Raw genomic sequence first — 23,711 nt, forward strand, 5'->3', positions numbered from 1 at the left:
GTTCAGAGCCAGAGTCGTATGTCTCGAAATGGAGCTGGCACCGCTTGCAGCACCGTTTGAGACAAGAGGAGGGACAGCAGTTCAGCATGATGCCCTGGCCACCGCAATGGTAGGTGCTGGCACAGTGGCCCTTTTGGACCCCGGGGCCTTTCCACCAAGCCCTCGGGCTGGGTTCCAGATCTCTGTTGGCTGCCTTGGAAAGGTGGGCTGCCCCAACATCCTCTATGGTCCAGGAACCACCGTGAGGCTCCAAGACCAAGGTCAAAGCCACGAATGAGACCAGGGCCAGTACAGCCCCCGGCACCATGCAAGAGACATCAGGCAAGGAGACAAAGAAGCTGGACCTCTTCAACCAAAAGGTCTACTCTACCAGAGGGCTCCAGCTTCGGATTGCCAACCAGCAGGCGGTCCTCAGCAGCTACAACTTCAATTCTTGGAACAGTCTAAGTTTAAGGAGTTGCTCCCAACTGAATCCCAGTCAGAGTTTGGGGCCATCATCGAAGAGGGCAAGGTTATAGCAAGGACCGTCTTGCAAGCCACACTTGACTCAGTGGACTCGGCAACCTGCACAATGTTGACCGCTATAGCCATGTGAAGGAGCTCGTGGCTGCAGGCTTTAGGCCTCCAGAACGAGGTCCAACAAACAATTTAGGATTTGCCCTTCGATGGATCAGGGCTGTTCTCAGAGAAAACAGACTCCCAAGTTCCACAGCCTCAAAGACTCACGAATGCCATTTAAAATCTGGAGCTCCATTCACCAGCCCCACAAACCTCAGCTTCCCCCACGCTTCTACCCTATTTATTCTAGACAGGATAACAGGAAGCGGGGCAGAAATAACAGGAGGCATCCATCTTCTCTCTCTTCCAACCAGAGCCAGGGCTCGGCAAGGCTGTCTTTGGACCCCAAGCAAAACTTTTGAAGATATGTCTAGGGGCAATGCACCAGGCATAATCCTGGATCCTTTCCCCTGTTTTGTGAACCATCTATCCCATTTCTACCATGCCTGGGCCCAGATCAGATTGGACCAATGGGGTCTTACAAACGGTAGAATTCGGATATTTTCTCCAAATCTGTTCCCCCGTCCCTCTTCAGGGACCCTTCTCATGAGCAACTTCTCATACGGAGATGCAAATGCTGCTAGAAGATGGAGCAATAGAGGGGGTCCCTCAAGATTTCAGGGGCAAGGGATTTTATTCCCAATATTTCCTAATCCTGAAGGCCAAGGATAGGCTCAGGCATATTCTAGATCTGCGAAATCTCAACATATTCATGAAAAAGCTGAAGTTCTTCTTCGAGAGATGTCCCTGTGGGTGCTCCACTCCAGGTGCTGGTGCGTCCCTGCGCCCTTGCTCGGAGATTTTTGCAGCAGTACTCGTGCCGGCCACGCATGCGCAGCGGCTCCCCCCTTCCCCTGCTGTGAGTCTAGCTTGACCGGCCACACATGCATCCTGTTTCCTCAGTTCCTTCTCTACCGTCCCTGGCCTGAGACGGAGCTCAGCAGACTCGTTAGGAAATTCCTTTCTCTTGTTACAATTACCCTTCTAGTTAGTTTGTTGTTAGTTATAGTTAGTTACCATTTTTATCTTAAAAAAAACAAAAACAAAAAAAAACTTTCCTGGCAGCAGCTTCAGCCATGCCTGGCTCCACAGGCTTTAAACGCTGCTCAAACTGCAAGGACGCTATCCCGCTATTAGATGGCCACTCACACTGTATAAAATGTTTGGAGGAGACCCATATTCCTCAAAAATGTGCCCACTGCAGAAAACTCAGCTCCAGGGCACGGAAGGACAGGGAGCTTAAACTGAAACTCCTCCTCCTCCTCCTCCAGAAATCCCTAGGAGTGGCTTCAGACCCAGGCGCTGATTCCAGCTCCGCTGCCCACCACAGCCCCCCCGCCTCAAACAAACAAAAGAAATCTGATAAGAAAGGGCACTTTTTGTCACCTTCAAAGGAAGTCCTGAGACACAAGCCCTCCCTGGGCAGATCTACCACTTCCCTGCCTGTGCTCCCCCACTTGAGCACATTTGACAAGCCGGGCTCCTCCGGCACTGTGCGAAAACCGCCTTCAGGCTTTCAGCTGCCTGCCTCTCTTCTGGCACCGTTTGGCACCGCGACGGACGCGGTGCCGACATTCCACACCCTACCTGGCCCCCTGCAGGCTGATGCTGTCCTCCCGGCAACGGCACCCGTGGAACTGATTGGCAGTGGGCCAAGAACCAAAACCTCGGCTCAGAGAAATGTTCCCTCATTGCAACTCCCTCCTGCACAGCCTTCACCTCACGCAGGAGCCTCACCACTTCACTTCACTCAGGCAAGGGATCTGCTGGTGTCACCTATCCTGCAGTCTCCCCTGCTGAATGCCTGTTTCTCTTCAATGGCAGAGTCAGGGTTTGAACAGTCTTCCTCCAGTGAGGAGGAAACTGGACCACAGGAGGGTTTTTCTCCGTATCAACCCTCCCATCCCCAGCCAACAGAGGTTTTAGGAAAATTACCTCAGCCTGTTCTCAGGATCCTGCCCCCTGGGAAGTGAACCCCTGGATGGCACCACCTATGCGCTACCCACCACCATGGTAGTATTGGGCACCATGGGCATCGCATCCTTGAGAACACACGTGCTACACCACCTCAACCAGGCGCAACACCGGTCTAGCACCACCACCTGATGAACCTGCCAATGACACCAGACACCAGGATCAATCAAGTCCTGCTCCTATTCCAGTAGAGCCGGAAGTAACGCCTGAAGAAGCCTTACTTCCCCCTCCTGCAACACCGTCGGATGACTACGCAAAATTCCAAGACCTCTTTAAAAGAGTTGCCAGTGACTTGAGAATTAACTTGGAAGTCCCTGAACAACAGCATGAGTTAACGGACATCCTACAGCCCTCCTCTTCCTCTAGGGTTGCATTACCAATCAACGTAGCCCTTTTAGAACCGGCTAAGTCCATCTGGCAGACTCCAGCTACATGCCTACCGACCTGTAAGCAAGCGGACCGGAAGTACTTCATCCCTTCTAAGGGCTCTGAATTCCTTTTTACCCATCCGGCGCCAAACTCGTTGTTAGTAGACTCAGCGAACCAAAGGGCCAAAGAACAGTATTACCGCTCCACCCCAGCCAACAAGGAAAGTAAACGCTTGGACCTCTTTGGTCGTAAAGTATATGCATCCTCGACGCTGCAATTTTGTATAGCTAATTATACTGCAGTTCTTGCAAAATATGACCACAGAAACTATAATAAGTTCACGGACTTTATTGATGACATCCCAGAACAGAAAAAACAACAATTCACAGCTCTGGTTTCCGAGGGACAAATCCTATCACTCTTCAAGCGGCCCTCGATGTAGCCAACAACCAAGATCAACCGCCACAGCAGTGGTCATGCGCCGAGATTCATGGCTCTCCTCCTCTTTCTTTCCTCGAGAGGTCCAGAGCACCATTGAAGATCTTCCCTTTGACTTTGAAAAACTTTTTGCTTCCGCCATGAACGACGTGCTTCACTCAATGAAGGACTCGGGGGCAACCCTCCGGTCCTTAGGTCTCCAGACACCTACGACCAGAAGACGGCAATATAGATACCAACGTCCACGCTACCCCGCGTTTACACAACACTCCCATAGACCACAGGAGCAACAACAGCAATGCCAGAGACCAAGATTCCAGCGTCGTCGTCCCAGTTCTGCGGGGGCGCCTCAACCCCCTCCAACTAATAGGTAGATTTGAAGCTTTGTTCGCGGGTTTAGAAAACAGCGTTCCCACTTCAGCCAGCATACACATCTTTGCACACTGCCTACGACCATTCTCCCACCAATGGCAAAACATTACCTCCGACAAATGGGTTATAGAGGTGGTTACAATTGGATACGCCCTCTCCTTGCCTCCCTCCCACCCACCCACCCTTCCCGTCCACCCACCCTTCCCGTCCCTCTTCAGGGACCCCTCTCACGAGTGACTACTCCTCCAGGAAGTGCAACATCTCCTTCAACTGGGGGCAATAGAAATTGTGCCAGAACGACACAAAGGGAAGGGTTTTTACTCCCATTATTTCTTAACAGAAAACGGGGATGTCAACCAATCCTCGACCTCAGGAGGCTCAACAAATTTGTCAAAAAGCAAAAGTTCAAGATGGTTACTCTCACCACCATAATCCCAGCGCTGGAGCAGGGTGATTGGTTTTCAGCCCTCGACCTACAGGACGCCTATTTTCATGTGACTATACACCCGGCCCACAGACGCTTCCTACGTTTTACTCTTGGCTCGACACATTTTCAATACGGGGTTCTTCCCTTCGGACTGTCCACAGCCCCCCGTGTCTTTTCCAAGTTCCTAGCCATAGTTACTGCCTAGCTCAGAAAACAAGGGGTCGTAATATTTCCTTACCTCGACGATTGCCTCCTCAAAGCCTCAACGTTCAACGAAGCTCTCCGATCCATGTGGCTTACAGTCGATTGTTTCCTATCTCTAGGCCTGCAGATAAACAAAGATAAATCCATATTATGCCCCACCCAACATCTGGAGTTCATAGGGGCATACCTCGACTCCCGGACAGGTTTGGCATCTCTTCCTCCCGACTGCTTCAACTCCATAAGCTGACTGGCCGCAAAAATTCGCAACAGTCCCCAGGTGACTGCCCGAGATTGTCTACAAATACTAGGTCACATGGCCTCGTGCACGTTCGGCGTCCAAAATGCACGCCTCTACATGAGGTGTTTCCAAGCGTGGTTGGCCATGGTTTACAGACCGAATGTGCACTCTCTAAACAAGACTTTTTCCGTACCTTTCCGAGTCAAAGATTCTCTACTGTGGTGGACAGTTCACTCCAACCTCTGCTCTGGAGTCCCCTTTCTTCAGGAGGCTCCATCCCTCATACTGACTATCGATGCATCTCTGACAGGCTGGGGTGCACACATGTCTCACCACACAGTCAAGGGGCTATGGCCTTCAACCGAGACACCTCTGCACATAAATGTCCTAGAACTTCGAGCCATTCGCAATGCGTCCCGTCACTTTCTTCCACTAATCAGGAATCACCATTATGTTCCGACTTTTGCTCCAGAGCAGGCCTGGGCAAACATTCCCTGGGAGACGCATTCATGATCCCATGGCACCGAAACTTACTCTATGCGTTTCACCTGATACCGGTTCTCAACAGGGTCCTGTTAAAAATACGAACAGACCGGGCCAAGGTAATCCTAATTGCCCTGTCGTGGCCCAGACAACCATGGTTTCTGTTCCTCACCAGAATGTCGATTCGACCACCAATCTCGTTGCTTCTCCTCCCGAACCTCCTATTGCAACAACGCGGCTGATTTCTCCACCCCAACATGTCCATGCTTCACCACAAAGCCTGGTTTCTACATGGTTCTCCCAAAGCGAACTAGATGGCTCTGAACAAGTTCAAAGAGTGCTCCTACGTAGCAGAACACAATCTACTCGCACCACCTATCTACGAAAGTGGAAACGATTCACACATTGGTGTTCAGCTAAATAACTTAGTCCCATGTCGGTATCTCTCTCGTTCATACTTGATTATCTATTGGACCTTAAGCGATCTGGCCTTTCTTTCAGCTCCATCAGAGTCCATTTAGCTGCTATTACAACTTTTCATGACAAAATTGATGATACTTCTGTTTTTGCTCACCCAATCACCAAGCGTTTCCTCAAGGGACTCCAAGCCCTATACCCAGACATTAAACCACCTACCACCCCGTGGGACCTTCATTTAGTACTATCTTGCCTAACTCAACAACCATTTGAACCCCTAGCCACGTGCTCCCTTTTACACCTTTCGATGAAAACAGCATTTTTTAGTGGCAATTACCTCCGCCAGACGGGCAGGAGAAATAGCAGCTCTTATGGCAGACCCACCATATATGCTATTTTTCAAAGACAAGGTTACCCTCAGCTTACACCCCAAATTTCTTCCTAAGGTGCATTCGTCATTCCACATTAATGAGCCGATACACCTACCAACCTTTTTTCTGAAACTATATGCGAACTCGTTTGAAGCTACAATGCAAACATTAAATGTACGCAGGGCCTTGTCCTTCTATTTGGATAGAACCAAACTTTTTAGAAACTCTTCTAGACTTTTTGTCTCCATCGCGGAGCATTCCAAAGGATCTCCTATTTCTACACAGAGACTTTCAAACTGGATTTCTCAGTGCATCTGGTTGTGCTATCAGATGAAGAAGGTTGCACCTCCAGATGGCATCAGAACGCACTCCACTAGATCTCTGGCTGCCTCTGTAGCATTCTTATGCAAAGTTCCCCGGCTGATACCTGTAAAGCAGCCACTTGGTCCTCTGAACACACATTTGTTAAACATTATGCCCTTACTCAAGGCCCCCTTTCTGATGTACGTTTGGGCAGGGCTGTACTATCCACGGCATTCCTATCAGATCCGAAGTCCCTACCTCCTTGAGAGACACTGCTTTTAAGTCACCTGGAGTGGAGCACCCACAGGGACATCTCTCTCTCGAAGAAGAAGAGGAGGTTACTCACCCTGTGCAGTAACTGACGTTCTTCGAGATGAGTGTCCTTGTGGGTGCTCCACTAACCCCCCCCCCCTCCCCCCCTCTACCGGCGGGTGGTGGCACCCCGTGTTGGAGAGGGAACTGGGGGGACCCGCCCGGGGCGGGGGTTTTTTAAATAAAATTTTAGCGGGGGGGGGGGGAGCCTCTGCGCATGCGTGACCGGTACGAGTACTGCTGCAAAAATCTCCGAGCAAGAGCAAGGGTGTTCACCAAGTGCGTGTTGGTCGTAACTGCCTTCCCGAAGAGGCGACAGGTACAAGTACTCCCATACCTAGATGACTGGCTAATCAAAGGCCATACCAGAGCTCAGGTGGAGGAGCATGTGACCCTGGTAAGGTCGACTTTTGACAGGCTCGGACTGATACTGTATGTGACAAATTCAACTCTAACCCTCACTCAGAGGATAGAGTTCATTGGAGCTCTCCTAGACTCAGGTCAAGCCAAAGCATTCCTTCCGGAATCGTGTTTTCTGATCATGGGTGCCATCAGAGAGGACATACAACAATACCCCACTACTACAGAGCGAAATTGCCTGACGCTGCTTGGTCATAGGGCTGTTTGTATGTAGTTCAGCATGCGACACTGCGGCTCCAACCTCGTCAGGCCTGGCTGGCCTCAGTATACAGGTCAAACCAGGACCGTCTAGACAAGATAGTCAGTCATTCTTCCTCCTCCAGTTATCGAGTCCTTCCTGCGGTGGCTCAACCAGCAAGTAGTGTGTGCAGGAGTACCCTTCTTCAGGCCCCAACCCTCACTGTTTCTAGTCACGGATGCAATGGGATGGTGATCGCACCTAGGAAGACTCAACTCAAGGTCTCTGGTCCCAGGCAGAACTTTCATTGCATATCAATGTCAGGGAGCTAAGAGCAGTTCACTCTGCTTGCCAGACGTGCCAAACCCATCTGGAAGGAAGATCTGACAATACAACAGCGATGTTCTATATAAACAGACAGTATGGTGCTTGCTCCTCTTCCCTGTGCCAGGAAGCCCTCAAACGGGAGGATAAGTTCATGGAGGATAGGTCCATCAATGGCTATTAGCCAGGATGGGCAGGGCTGGTGTCCCTAGCCTCTGTTTCCCAGAAACTGGGAATGGGCAACAGGGGCTGGATCACTTGGTGATTACCTGTTCTGTTCGTTCCCTCTGGGGCACGTGGCATTGACCACTGTCGGAAGACAAAATACTGGTCTGACCCCAGTATGGCTGTTCTTATGTTGCAAGGTGAAATTCTTCCCACGTTTTTTTAATACATTGCTGACCAAACTTTCAGGCCAGGATCTGCTCCCAGGGGCCATAGCTGTTTGTTTCACCATCTTAGATATTTATGCCCATCAATTTTATAAAAAGAACAGGAGTACTTGTGGCACCTTAGAGACTAACAAATTTATTAGAGCATAAGCTTTCGTGGACTACAGCCCACTTCTTCGGATGCATATAGAATGGAACATATATTGAGGAGATGTGTGTGTATACATATACGCACATACAGAGAGAATAAACAGGTGGGAGTTGTCTTACCAACTCTGAGAGGCCAATTAATTAAGAGAAAAAAAACTTTTGAAGTGATAATCAAGATAGCCCAGTACAGACAGTTTGATAAGAAGTGTGAGAATACTTACAAGGGGAGANTTTTTTTTTTTTTCTCTTAATAAATTGGCCTCTCAGAGTTGGTAAGACAACTCCCACCTGTTTATGCTCTCTGTATGTGTGTATATATATCTCCTCAATATATGTTCCATTCTATATGCATCCGAAGAAGTGGGCTGTAGTCCACGAAAGCTTATGCTCTAATAAATTTGTTAGTCTCTAAGGTGCCACAAGTACTCCTGTTCTTTTTGCGGATACAGACTAACACGGCTGCTACTCTGAAACCTATCAATTTTATAGTTCAGTCACCCTTTGAAATGCATTTTCCTGTGAGTGACCCCTAGAGAAAGTTCTTTCAAGCTGAGAGCAAGAAGGAAGGAGGCTTCAGGTTGTTTCTTTTCACTTATGTATGCTGCAGTGCAGATTTTCTTTATCTTCTTTCTTTCCCCTCTTGCTGTCTGAGGATTCTGTTTACACATCCCATTAAGACCTGCTTGACTAGTTCTTTCTACACGGGGCTGCATGGGTTTGAAAATGTGCCACCAGCATAATTCAGGGAGAATTCATAACTTTACGTATAATGTTGCTGCATACATTCCACCATGATGATATTGACCAGCACATTATTAGTTGTCAAATGATACCTCCCAAATCATATTTTGTGCAAGATTATTACAGTAGAATGTAAGGTGAGAGTACAGGATGCTTTGAATCACACCCATGCATAGTCAGCCCTTGGCATATCTGTTGAGACTGTCAAGAGATGCAAATTGGAATATGGGCATCAGTCTACTAGGAATTTAGATACATTCCATCAGCTTGTTTCATATTAGCCACTGAGAAGCCATCAGATTATACTTCATTGCTACTTACCCGTGCCAAAAATGGTATCCTCAAAGTGAAGTATCCTGTAGTTAATTACTAATCCTGTGAATCATCCAGTTCTTTGTATTGAATAGCATTCTCAGTGATCAGCTATTTGAGCAGTTTAATATACTGTCTGCTCTTGAAAATTGGGGTAAAAGACTTTTGATGTTTCTTTCTAGCTCTTAATAAACCCTTTCTAGAAATACTTAATACTGCATTAGTCATTTTGGGCCCTTTTCCAAATATTTGATCATGCATGCCAGACTTCCTATCTGCATGCATCTGTTTTGAGTACCTGACTGGTATATACAGTGCCAGTACACAATGCTATAAGCTGGATGTTTGTGATTGTCATTATTATTACTTTGCTATGTGCCTCACTGACTGCTATGAGGTTGGCATGGGAACTGAATGCACAGCATGCTCCCATTACAGAACTGTCAGTTTTAAAAGCTGTTAAACTAATCTTAAGGTGAAAACTTTGTAAAGTTCACACATAAAATGAACAAGTTTTGCTAAATTTCCTAAATACATATAGAATTTCTTCTTGATGTTTTGAGAGAACCAGTTTTATCCGGTTAAACAAGAGGTCAATGAAAAATGAGCTGTTTCTGGCCAGTCTCACTCCTTAACAGTTTTATTTCAGTAGCATGCAGAGGCCTCCATCTTGATGGGGCCCCCATTGTACTAGGTGCTGTAGGAACACAGAAGAAAACATGGGGCAAATCCTGGTCTTAGTTTAGTTAATGTGAATTTTGCCATCGACTGACCTCACCGCAGTCAGGATTTCTCCCATGATTTAAGCCCTAAAGAGTTTACAAATAGAGTATGTCTATACTGCATACTAAGCCCAGGCTCCTCTTCCCTCCATATATAAATCAGGCAGATTCGGGTCAACAGGCACTCAGGATCCGGATCCTGGGACCCTGCTAACGGGGTGGGTCAGAGCCTGTGTCCTACTGTGATTTGTGTCCAAGCCCTGTCATTTTGTGGTGCGGCTGCAGCTCGTGGTGCGGCTGCAGCTCAAGCTGCAGACCAAAGTCAGAAGGTCTATGTAGTGAGGTATGGCTGCATTAGCATGTCTGAGAGACCCGGGCCCAGTTTACAGTGTAGCGTGGACACTCGAGCATTGGCTCGGAAACACTGAGGGTATGGCGATGCTGCTTTAGACATCCGCAGCTGGCCTGTACCAGCTGACTTTTGCTACAGGGCTCAGGCTAAGGGGCTGTTTAATTGCGGTGTAGATGCTCGGGCTCTAGCATGAGCTCTGGGACCTTCCCACCTCACAAGGTTCTAGAACCCAGGCCCCAGCTGGGTTTAGGGTGCTGTGTAGACATGCTCCTAGTAATGGACAAAATCTGTGCAGAATGTCAAAGGTCCATATCTTCCTAGTTACTGTGTGGTGGTTTCTCCCCAAACCATCTCCTTATCCCTCATGTTCTCCCCTCTGCCCAGGTGTCTCAGTGCCTGGCTCAGAAGCCTTCTTCCATTCTGACCACACCACAGAAATGGACTCAGGCTCTGTATGTGTGAAGGGGCATGATGGGGAAGAAGCAGCCAATAAGTAGGTGCCTATTGAGTGACTGCAAGGGTCTGGTAATGTTACCACAGGTCTCCTTGTGTGCTGGCAAGCATGGGCCCTTTGCGGAGCACAAGGGGTGTGCATTTTCCCCAAATCTAGCCCCTTCGTGTGGTGCAGAACTGTGCTGATTCCGTCATTGGAGAGACACTGTCATGGTGGGAGGGAATGAAAGGCATGTGACATCACATATTACAATTGTATAAATACTATTATCAGTATTGCTGTTTGTATTACTATGTTACCTACAGCTCTAAACAGACTGAGGTCCTATGCTGCTAGGTCCTGCCCAGACCTAAAGGAAGAGAGAGTACCTGCCTCAAGGAGCGTGTAATTTTAGTTTGACAGTATAGAGCATTGGATTACAGAAATAGGAAAGAGGGAGTGAAAACAAGTAATACAGCCATGTTGCTGACAGTAACCATAACTAACTAAAATGGCTTCCAATGAAGGGAGTGGGGGGAAAAAAAGTTCTTTATAAAATAATCCCTGGTGAAAATGCAGAGCAGATGCATCAATTTGGTTTTACCACCACATAATTAGAAAGTGACAGAAAGAAGAGGAGCTTCCAGTGAGCTGTTAGATTGCCCCAAACTCATAAAAATAGTAAAATTCTGTTTTTTCTGTGGTTTATTTTCTATATATTCTGTATATATGCATGCACGTGCATGAAATTGTAAAAGCAGTGTTTAATCATTTACATAAGAATGTATCTATTTCATAAAAACATATTTAAGAGAAATATTTGTTTCAGAGGGGTTTGGGTTTTCTTTTTTGGTTGGTTTTTGCTGTTGAATAATGTCAATAATATTCCTTGCAGCTGCTACCTGAAATGGTATATCTAAAGAAGTATTTGTGTTACAGGAGACAAAAGTGGAGGAAGTGGAGGAAGCTGAAAATAAAGCAAGCCCTAAAGCAGCCAGACTAACCAAACAACCCTCAGAAGATAATGAAGTGTTTGGTATGTATCCGAAGAACTGGAAAATAAGCTTGCACTGTAGCACCGTTTACAGAGTAATAGTACACTACTGTTGGTTTAAAGAATTTACTCCTATTCTTTCATAGTTTTTGCTGAGATAGTGTTAGAGCATGCTTATAGATCTTTCTTATAATAAACATTTTCTCCTGCTTTAAGACTGTGATTAGGAAAAGAAACAATGGTTTTGTGGCAGTGTAAGTCCATTAAAGCCAGTGATGATAATAGCGTGGAGAATGACGTCAAAGGTTTTCAGCCAATGGATCTGTGGGCAGCACTGCTTTCTAGAGCAGGAACTTTAGGAATCTGGGGAAACTAAGGCACTGAAACTGAGTAATTTTTTTACTAAATGTGGAAACGATGCATTTGATAATTTAAACCTGCAGTGGATAAAATTAATTTTCAGAGTCAATTCTTCAGTCCACTGTAAAGTCCTCTGAAGACTTGGATGGATGCTCCCAGCTTTCCTCTTCTATTTGATCTGTGGTTTCTGGGCTTCCTTAGAGAGTTTCATCTGGGGGGAGGGGGAACATGCAAGGAGGGGTTAATATAAGACACTGAGACAGAATTCATTTTATGTTTGGTTCTCTCTGTACTTGTTTGTTGACAGAACAGCTGCAAAATTAATGCTGTGTTCCTATCCTCTTAGTTTAAAAATCCCCTATAGCTCTTGTAATGCTTGTGCAGTCCTATGGTGTGCATGTCTGTCTTATGTTTAACTTAATTTTTTCTCACGCTTTCAAGCCATTCTATTGGGGCTGGGACTCAGTGCTGATGAGTCAGTCATTGCAGGCTTACTAGGGATATGAGAGTAGTGCCGAGTGTGTTCTAGTGGATCCAAGTGCTCTTGGAGAGAACTCCTTGGAATAGGTCAGCATGTGAGATGCCTGGAAAATGTAGCTAATAAAATTAGCCCCACCTGTAGCTGGGGGAAGAGATTTCTGAGTAGAGCCTCTTGTGTATTCCACATAAATCAGTGCGCTAAAAAGAGCTGACCTCACCCTTTAGTTTAAAGGAATTTTTTTGTATTTATTCAGGTGTCACCTGTTTGTTTTTTGTCGCCCCCCCCCCCCCTTTTCCCCACTCCAAGAATTAAAGTTAGCTTATTGTTACGTTTGGATTAAACACTGAGGGAACCCAAAATTACCAGTTGGTACTTTTGAAATATGTATGCACATGGCCAAGATTTTTTCCAAAAGAATCAGGTAATTTTGGGTACCACAACATCTGTAGGCCGAACTTTGAGGTACCTTGAAGGATCCTGATTTTCAGAATTTGCTGAGCACCCCGCCCTCTGGAATTAGGCCTCTTGAAAAGATGTCTGCAGATGGACACCTGAAAACTTGAAGCACCCAAAAATCACTAGTCATTTCTGAAAATATTGGCTATATACCTTGAATAGAACGTCTTCTGTTTAAAAAAATGTATTCAGTTGTATCTTCCTTGTTCTGTTTAGATCTATATTATTGGTTGTTTGCCTTTATTTTATTGTTTGTATAAAGGCATAAGTTTGAGTGACTTGCAACTTCCATTTAAATGATCCTCCCAATGGCCCGTAATTTTCTACGTGTATCTCTTGTGGACCTGTTATAAACAACTGTAGAGTACAATAGTATCTTTAGAAACTTAGTCTTGTACAATTTTATAAGTGTTCTTGGCACTTACAGCTCTGTTGAATTCATCTGACTGTACATGAACTTCTGCTATTGGGGAAGAAGTGCGAATTAAGGGAAGCAGCACGGTCCATAGGGGACTTGACTGGGAGCCAAGAAACCTGGGAGCTATGCTAGTTCTGCCACTGACCTTTTGTGTGAATTTGGATAAGTTCAACTCTCTGCCTTCATTTCTGCTCCACCGTTGGTCTGTCTCATCTATGGAAACTCTTCAGGGTGGGACAGGAACCACCTCTTATTATACATTGAGGCCATAATCCAGTTGGGCTGTTCACACTGGCCAGGTGAAGAAGGCAAACAATGCTGCACCCTTTCAAAGGCTGGAGGAGCAGCACCTCTTGTGTGTGGTTTCCCAGAAGCTTGGAAAAAAAATTTGCCAGACAGGTTTCCTTCCTTGGAATTATATAGTAGCATGATTCCTCCCTGCACCTTCCCATTGCAGACCAATTTCTAAAATGCATAATACATTTTATGCAAATAATGATAAAAAAGACAAAATCTTAGGGTGTGTTTTCCCTGTTTGTCATTCTGTGTTTTTTTTTAAATATTTAGATTACAAACTCTTAACACTTTTTTACTATCACAACTTTAAATCTAACCTTTATTTCTTGCCTATATGTCATTGTAACGGCGCGGGACTCACCCCTGCGGCACCTCCTGCTGGTGTCCGGGGAATTAGTTCTTTTTCCAGCCTTGGAGCGGCCTCTGCAGGTCGATGTATCGCTGTCGCTGGGCCCCCCGTGTCCCTCCCGGACCTTGCTGCCATGTTATTTGGGGTGCTGCCCCCTGGCAGTAACCCCTCACTCTCAAGGTCTCCCCTCCCCGGGGACTCCAACCCCTTAATCTCACCTTGCCTCAGCCAGTGGCTACTGCCAGTCAGCAATGAGCCCCTGCTCCCTGGGCCAGACTGCAGTATAAGAGCCAGTCACCACAGGCAAGGGGGTAAGATCTGCTGTCTTCCTCTACCACTCAGTACCTCAGGGGTGGGCCTAGGACCAGGCCTTCCAGCCTGGGGACTTGCCAGCCTGGAGCGCCCCTGCTCCTCTGGCCTTTCCCCAGCCCTGCTTCACTCCCAGTACCCTTTCTTCAGACAGCCAGGCCCTGCTCCCTCCAAGATTGGAGAGAGAGACTCTAGCTCCAAGCTAGCAGCCCTTTTATAAGGACCTGCTGTGCTCTGTTTGGGGTGTGGCCCCAGCTGTGCCTGCTCTCCTTATCAGTCTGGGCTTTTCCTTACAGCCCCAGCCCTCTCCCAGGGCTGTCCGGGCCAGAGCGGGTAACCACCCCGCTACAGTCATACTAACCAGAATAATAGAAATGTAGGGCTGCAAGGGACCTAGAGAGGTTTTCTAGTTCAGCTCCTTACGTGGAGGCAGGACCAAGTATACCTAGACCATCCTTGACAGGTGTTTGTCTAATCTGTTCTTTAAAGATTCCCTTGGAAGCCTATTCCATAACTTAGCTACCTAGTTAGAAAGCTGTTCCCAGTATCTAACTTAAATCTCCTTTGCTGTGGATTAAGCTGGTTTTGTCTTGTCCCTGTCTTCAGTGGACTTGGAGAACAGTTGATCACAGTCCTCTCTGTAGCAGTCCGTAACATATTTGAAGACTGTTATCAGGTCCCCCTCAATCTTCTTTTCTTAAGATTAAACATGACTAGTTTTTGTGACCTTTCCTTATAAGTCAGGTTTTCTACATTTTTGTTGCGTATTGGTGGCACTCTCTGAACGAAGGACTGAATTTTAGTTTTAATCCACAGTCTTGCATTTGAGTGTTTGCTTGGAGGGACCACATGGTAGCAGGAGCCCCATAGGAGCTTTGACAGAATTCTTCCTCCGAGGGAGTTTGAACACCTTTGCCACCTTTTTGAAAGGGTGCAGCGTGTAACTCCCAGCTAGCTCTCTTCCCTCATGGCCTCAGCCTCATCCTACCATTTCTATCACCTATAGCAGTGGTCCCCAAACTGTGGTGTGTGCCCCCCACAAGGGCATGGAGGAATGTTTTTGGAGGGGGCAGCCCCTACTGGGGTCAGGGAGGGAGTGCCACCCAACCCCGCTCTGCCCCCAGCTCTGCTCCGGCTCCAGCTGCAACCCCACTCTCCAGCTGCAACCCCAGCCCCGGCTCCTAGCCCAGCTGCCGGCCCTGTCCATGGCCCGGCTGTGGCTCTGCTCCCAGCCCTGGCCTTGGCCCTGGCCCCGCCCCCAGCCCCGGCTCCCTTATCCCGGCCATGCCCTCTCTCCTGGCTCTGGTTCCTGGCTGTGACTTCTGGGGGAGGGGGTGCAGACAGGAGTAAGGGGTGGCACAGTGTGAAAAGTTTGGGGACCACTGACCTATAAAGAGGCTAGCACAACCGCTGGCTCTAGGAAGAAACAGTAGCACTGATCCCTTGTGGTTGACCCCTCCACAGGAATGAATGGGTGGGAGGCCCCTTCCACCTCCTCCCGTTTGTACACAGATGCAGAGCCTGTCACATTCTGACTTCAGGCAGGTCGTTCCAAAATCATAGACTGGCATTCATAAATCAGGCACAAGGGGGCAGTACTTGCCTTTCCCCTGGAGAGTCCAAGTACACAATGTAATATTTAAAGCATTAGATTAGCAGCTTGGAGTTTCTGTGTTCTAGGTTCCCCTTCTCTAAAACAATACATATATTTTGTTACGCTAGACCAGACAGCATTATGTTTAACCTGGAAAGCAGAGAATCTTCTATACACTTTATAGCATTTGACATACAGGATCGTTAGGACAGAAATGCAGTAATTTAAGTGAAGAGTTAAGAGAAACCTTTTGTGGCAGTTCAAGCATTTTCGATTTTCCGTAACCCTTTTTTTCCTCTAGCAGGTTCAGTTAGCTTGAATTTGGCTGGCCAAATATAACATGATCTGAATTCTTTTTGTTTCATTGATCCTTGTCAGTTGGGCTTCAGACATGGGCACGGGATAGGATACTACACTGACATCCTTGATTGATAATCTAGTGCTGGGAATGGATAAGATTCAGGTGTTCATTCCAGTTCTGTTCTATCCAGTGGAACCGTTTTGATATGAATGCCCATCAGGAGTCGTTGATTCATTTGCAGAGCCCAGTGGTGCTTTACATTCCTTCCAGTCAGAAATTACTCTGAGTGGTTATTCTTTATTCACTTATCTTATGGTAGTGCCTCCATCAGCATTGGGGCCCTGTCGTGCTGAGCACTGATCTATATAAATAGAGGTAGACATGGTCTGTGTTGCAGAGGGCTTACTGTACAGGTACGGTGACTGCTCCAGCATCTGTTGTGGCTGTTGCAGGTGTATATACATTGGCGCTCCAGAGCTGCAGGCTTTCAATGAACAGTGAGTCAACCACAGTTGGAAAACTTTCAAAAATGCCCATAATTTAATGAGCATATGTGGCTCAGGCAAGTTATGGTGTCTCCCTGAAATGTTGACTTGAAACTCTACAGATCACCATAAAAAGAGTATTTATCTTTTCATGCAAACTACTTAACATGTTGTATAAAGCAAGACTGAAAACTATTTGGAGGTGTGCTACCCTGAGTACAAAATGCCTTTAATCATTTGCTGGTTGCTGTGGACTTTGCTCTCCAGTATGATTCTCTGTCACGTCTAGGCTAGACTGAGATGCATTGTACTGGTGGGTTTTCCCTTGGCCTCAGCTTGCAAAGAATTAGAATTGAGCGAAAACCAGAATTTCCATCTTGGGGAAAATTCTGATATTTTTGACATTTGTTTTCAATGTACGATGAAAAGTCAAAATTTTGACATTTTTCATAGAACAAAAAGTTTAAGAAAAAAATCATTTTGGAAATATCAAAACAAAACGTTTTGGTGTTCCTGAATCAAAACATTTCACTTGGGTTTATTGTGAAAAATCAAAATTTTTTTCCTAGTCCTTTTAGAATTAAACTGTATCTGTCTAAAATGCCATGGTGCCTCACTGGAGTTTTAGTTCAGGAGCCGCATTCCCCTAATCTTTCCTAAGGGCCAGGCTCCGTGGCTGGACTATATCTCCCAGGGTCCACTGTGATCATGTGACTCCCCTGTTGCCATATGGCACTCTCAGAAATATTTCAGGGTCAAGCTTAACTGCAACAAAACATTTCATTTTGATGTTCCTCATGGAAAACCGAAAAATTATGACAAAATTTGAAAGTTCACCAGGGAAAATTTCAATTTTATGGAAGCTACATATTCCGTTTAAAAAAAAAAAATCATTTTGACAGAAAATTCCCAGTCTACTCTACAAAGAACGTGGTTGCCCACCTATGAAGTGGGGCAGCCTGATAATATAAGCATGTAACACCCATTCTCCCCAGTGTGTACTACCTTCCTGTTTATTTCTGGTACAATTTAAGATATTTATATGTAAAACCCTACATGTCTTGAGAATCTGCTCTCTCTACAATGCTTCTCCTTCTACCATGTGGCAATTACAGTTGTCTGGAATGTTCTTGTTGCTTCTTTTTCAGGGTTAAACTCCAAGCCAGATGGTAACACATTCTAAGGGGGAGGGGGGGATATGATGAGGTCTATAAAATCATGACTGATGTGGAGAAAGTAAATCAGGAAGTGTTATTTACTCCTTCTTATAACACAAGAACTAGGGGTCACTAAATGAAATTAATAGGCAGCTGGTTTAAAACAAACAAAAGGAAGTATTTTTTCACACAATGCACAGTCAACCTTGCCAGAGGATGTTGTGAAGGCCAAGACTATAACAAGGTTCAGGAACTAGATACATTCATGGAGGATAGGTTCATCAATGGCTGTTAGTCAGGATGGTGTCCTTAGCCTCTGTTTGCCAGAAGCTGGGAATGAGCGACAGGGGATGGATCACTTGATTACCTCTTCTGTTCATTCCCTCTTGGGCACCTGGCATTGGCCACTGTCAGAAGACAGGCTACTGGGCTAGATGGACCTTTGGTCTGACCCAGTATGGCCTTATGTTCTTATGTGCCCATCTCTGAAACACAGTCCTGCTTGAGCCTCACCAAAGCCCAAGTTGAGCAGTTTTCTGAGTACAATACATAAAAATATGAGTGGTCATACTGGGTCAGACCAGTAATCCATCTAGCCCAGTATCCTGTGTTCCATTTGTGGCCACTGTCGGATGCTTCAGAGGGAATGAACAGAACAGGGCAATTATTGAGTGATCCATCCTCTGTCATTCAGTCCCACCTTCTGGTACTCAGAGGCTTAGGGACACCCAGAGCATGGGGTGGCATCCCTGCCCATCCTGGCTAATTGCCATTGATGGACCTTTGCCCACAGCAGTAGATTATAAGTATCTCTTACATATTAACAAACTGGTTGACATAGTACACCCACAATTTGGAAATATAATGCATGCATGAAATGTGTTCACAAGATTCTCATGTCCACACTTTAGCTCTTACAAGAAAACCCGCAAAAGAGGAGACTAGGGGAATCCAGCAGTATACATTAACCTACCTGAACAATCCATTTATCTGTGGACTGTGTTGTTGTCATGTACTGGACAAAAGCTGTGAGGTTATTGCAGTTCACATTGACCTTTCTGGGAAGCTTGTCTTATCTATTGTAAACATAATCAGCCCTGGAAAACAAGCTGTGACTCTAATGCCAAGTGATGGCAAGCTAACACAAAAATCTTCTGGTGAGACAACATATAGTTCTAAGCTAGATGTTATCATCATGACACAATTATTCTATTTTGCTACATTATAAGGTAAGTGTGTACTGATGCTTATATTCAAGTTGTCCATACATTTCCACCCTAAAGGGTGTGGGACTTTTTGGTTGTGACTTCCACAGAGTTATACCTTTCTGACTGAAATTTGGCGTACTTGCTCCCTATCGGAAACTTCTGAAAGTTTAACTGAAAACAGTGGAGTTACTGTCAATCACAGAGAGAGTGGGAGGATGCGGACGGGGAGGAGAAACCTGCATTCATCCTTAAGGAAATCGATCAGAATTAGCTAGCCTCTAACTCTGCCTACCCAGAAAATGCATTTGTGCAAGCAAACAGCATTTGCATTTGACTTGCCAATTCCATGTAGACATTCTGGTTTGGTGAGTGCAAATGGTTTTGTATCAATACAACTGATGCATACATATAGCTGTTTTGGAAAGTGTGGCCTTATCTGACCTAGTCTACATAGTATTTGTGTGAATAGTCCATTTCTCAGGAAATTTTCTGCTTTTTAAAAATATATTGCAGCCTTAAAATAAAATAGGAAAGACTTTAATTTTGCTTAGTAGAAACATACATACAAGGGGATACTGATATCCAAGGATTACATTTTTGGTTAGTTATTATAAAGAAGACCTGCATAGGATATGATTGATTAGTAACTGTCTTTCATGAATTCAGATAAAACTCCAAGGACATAGCCAGATTCTCACCTGGCGTTCCTGGCAAGTGCTTGCAGGAATGGTAGCTCCACCTGCCTTTGAAATAGGGCACCTTGCACCTCACTCCATTGCTCTATATTTGGTGCTCTTGGATTGGGTTCATGATAAATGGCACTTGTGTGATCCTCTTGATGTTCAGAGGTTTTATGGGAAACGTGGGTAGACATTGGAAACTACTCAATTCTCCCCTTTTTCCAAGAGTTTTCTTTGGCATAAAAGATTTTGTGCCAACAGTATATAAACAGTATTACTGTATTTCCAATGGGCTAGAAGCCTAAAGTTTAGAGAACAGTACCTGAAGAGAGACATCCAGCTGTCAGGAAAGACACACAACTAGTTAAAAGATACTCATGATTTTTTTTTTTTTTTTTCATAAATATTTCTGTGTTCCAGTTTGACTCAATTGCTTGTTTAGTTGTGGCTAATTTGATGGCTGTCTAATCTCCTGGAGAGTGCCCTATGCACAGATATGAACTTGTTGACTTAATAGGCCAGATTTTTAAAAAAGGACTCTAATTTTGTACCTTCAATCAGTTGTGGGCACAAATAATTGTGGGCATAAATGATACAGTAATTTCTAGATATCTAACTACCTGATACGTGAATTCAGTCAGTTAGTGGTCTAAACACTATAATTTAAGTCCATAAGATTACATTCAACCTCACAGTTGATTTTGGGCACAAAACTGGAGGCCAAGCTGAAGGCACTTAACAGTTTGACCCAATATGATTTTTCCTTCTCCATCTCTTACGTTTGCATGTATATTAGAAGTTTTTATCTATGATTAATTGAATATCCTTGGCAGTTCTTGCTAAACTCAATAGGATATAGGGTTGTCAAGCAATTCAAAAAAATAAATTGTGCAATTAATCGCACTGTTAATAATAGAATACCATTTATTTAAATATTTTTGGATGTTTTCTACGTTTTCAAATATATTGATTTCAATTACAAAACAGAACACACAGAGTACATTACTCACTATATTTATTTTTGATTACAAATATTTGTACTGCAAAAAAAGAAATAGTATTTTTCAGTTTACCTCATACAAGTTCTGTAGTGCAATCTCTTTATCATGAAAGCTGAACTTACAAATGTAGAATTATGTACAAAAAACCCCTGCATTTTAAAATAAAACAATGCAAAACTTTAGAGCCTACAAGTCCACTCAGTCCTACTTCTTCCTCTTCTTCAGCTAGTCACTCAGAAATACAAGTTTGTTTACATTTGCAGGAGATAATGCTGCCTGCTTCTTGTCACCTGAAAGTGAGAACAGGTATTTGCATGGCACTGTTGTAGCTGGAATCGCAAGATATTTATGTGCCAGATGCACCAAAGATTCATATGTCCCTTCATTTTCAACCATTATTCCAGAGGACATGCGTCCATGCTGATGATGGGTTCAGCTTGATAACGATTCAAAGCAGTGCAGACCAATACTTTCATCATCTGAGTCAGGTGCCACCAGCAGAAGGTTGATTTTTCTTTTTTGGTGGTTTGGGTTCTGTAGTTTCTATATTGGAGTGTTGCTCTTTTAAGACTTCTGAAAGCATGCTCCACACCTCATCGCGCTCAGATTTCGGCAGGCACTTCAGATTCTTAAACCGTGGGTCGAGTGCGGTAGCTATGTTTAGAAATCTCACATTGGTGCCTTCTTTGTGTTTTGTCAAATCTGCAGGAAAATGTTCTTAAAACGAATGTTCAGTCAAAATGTAATTAACACATTATTTTTTTAACAAGCATCATCAGCATGGAAGCATGTTCTCTGGAATGGTGGCCAAAGCATGAAAGGGCATACGAATGTTTGCACATTTACGTACCAGATATGCTAATACCGGCTAAAAAGATGCCATGCGAATGCCTGTTCTCCTTTAAGGTGACATTGTAAACAAGAAGCAGGCAGCATTATCTCCTGCAAATGTAAACACATTTGATTGTTTTAGGGATTGGCTGAACAAGAAGTAGGGCTGTTTTGTTTTTGAGTGCAGTTATGTAACCAAAAATATCTATATTTATAAACTGCACTTTCATGATAAATAGATTGCACTATGGTACTTGTATGAGATGAATTGAAAAATACTATTTATTTTGTTTATCATTTTGACAGTGTAAATATTTGTAATAAAATAATATAAAGTGAGCATTGTACATTTTGTATTCTGTGTTGTAATTGAAATCAATATATTTCAAAATGTAGAAAAACATCCAAAAATATTAAATAAATTTCAATTGGTCTTCTATTGTTTAGTAGTGCGATTAAAACAGCGATTAATTGCAATCAATATTTTTAACGTAATTAATTTTTTGAGTTAATCACATGAGTTAACTGCGATTAATTGACTGCCCTAATAACATGGGCAGGGACCTGAGTCAAAGCCCTGGTCTACACTGGGGGGGGGAGGGTCGACCTAAGATACGCAACTTCAGCTACGCATCTTAGGTCAACTTACCTGGCGTGAGGATGGCGGTGAGTCGACTGCTGCCGTTTCCCTGTCGATTCTGCTTCCGCCTCTCGCGAGCTGGAGTTCTGGAGTCTACGGCGAGTGTGATCAGGGATCGATTTTATCACGTCTACCCTAGACGCGATAAATAGACCCATGATAGATCGATCACTACCCACCAATCCAGCGGGTAGTGAAGACCTGCCCATCCATGTCAATCGTGGTTTAATGTGCACAATAACAATACACTAAATTACTTATTCATTATTTTAATACTTGCTACATAACTTACAATGTCCCCAATATTTTTCCCCATGCTTATTAAGTGTCAGTGTGTGTGTGAGAGAGAGAAAGAGAGAGCGCGTACCAGGTTGTCCATAGGCATTTAAAATCCTGTTTTAATGGGAGGGAACATAGTGGTGCTAGCTGCATCTATAGGAGCCTTGCTGAAGTTGCAAAGCAGGATGATTAAGGATGGACCATTGCAACATGCTGTTGAGTGCTGCATACAGCTGCCCTGAGAAGGAAGATAGTGCAGGCTCAGGAGATAGTTGGTGCTGATTACGACATATTAAATAGATCAACAATTTTCAACCTTTTTGCATTTGTGGACCCCTAAACAATTTCAAATGGAGGTGTGGAACTCTTTGGGAAATCTTCGACATAGTCTGCAGACCCTCTAAGGTCGGCAGTCCACAGGTTGAAAAACACTTTTCTGTGGTAACCCCTTAGATATAGCCTGCAGACCTCCAGGATTCCGCGGACCACAGATTGAAAACCACTGAAATAGACAGGACTAAAGCTAGACACTACATAACTAGCACTCTGTGCCCTCTTGAGGATGTAGTGTTCTAGCAGGGCAAACCTCCTTGTGTTTTCTTGAGTGCCAGGAAGATGTCCTGTTCTGTTTGTTCAAGGGGAACAGGCTTCTTACATTCTCTTCCCTCACTCCTCAGCACCAGTGCAGGATAGGGCATAATTTTGCATGTATGTTAATTTAAAAGTGCTGCTAGGGGGGAAACTACACAGGAATGAAAATTGGAGGCAACTTGGCCACTGTCTCTCATCTAGGTTTCCTGTGACCTTGAGTCACTACTCATTCAGCGGAGTAGAGGGTGAAATAAAGAGTCCAATATATGCCAAGCTCATCTCTATTTTGTGAACTGAAGCAGCTTTTGTCATAAGCTTGACTTTAATTATGTTGTGGACTCACTTTCTATTACAGAGTCTAGAAGAAAACAGGAATGAGTTTTATAATATGGCTTATTAATAGTAATTATTTAGCTGTATGACAGTAGCACCTAGAAGCCCCAGTTGAGATTAATAGTTTTTAAAGCCAGGAGGGACTATTAAAATAATCTAGTCTGACCTGCATAACACAAGCCAGAGAACGTCACCAGTAATTCCTTCATCAAACCCACAATTTCTGATTGAGGTGGATCGTATCTTTCAGAAAGGTGTAGTCTTGATTTTAAAGACTGCAAGTGTTGGAGAACCCACCACATCTATAGGTAAATTGTCCAATGGTCAATATCCCTGACTAAAATATTTGTGCATTATTTCCAGTTTGAATTTGTCTAGCTTCAACCTTCGTCCATTGGATCATGTTTTGCCTCGATCTGCTGCATTAAAGAATCTCAATTATCCCAAACTCCCCACA

General features: G+C 44.7%; 1 protein-coding gene across 3 annotated transcripts in view; it reads left to right on the forward strand.

Moving 5' to 3' along the window:
- Positions 1 to 23,711, forward strand: part of MBP (myelin basic protein) — a 186,502-nt gene that overhangs the window by 77,723 nt on the left and 85,068 nt on the right. For all 3 annotated transcript variants that reach the window (XM_034762495.1, XM_034762497.1, XM_034762496.1), the window contains one exon: positions 11,430 to 11,526. In XM_034762495.1, coding sequence (XP_034618386.1) covers positions 11,430 to 11,526 — 97 coding nt within the window. Of the gene's footprint in view, positions 1 to 11,429; positions 11,527 to 23,711 lie in introns of those variants that run through there.

The sequence above is a fragment of the Trachemys scripta genome, chromosome 2, assembly GCF_013100865.1.
Source record: "Trachemys scripta elegans isolate TJP31775 chromosome 2, CAS_Tse_1.0, whole genome shotgun sequence".
Taxonomy (NCBI): domain Eukaryota; kingdom Metazoa; phylum Chordata; order Testudines; family Emydidae; genus Trachemys; species Trachemys scripta.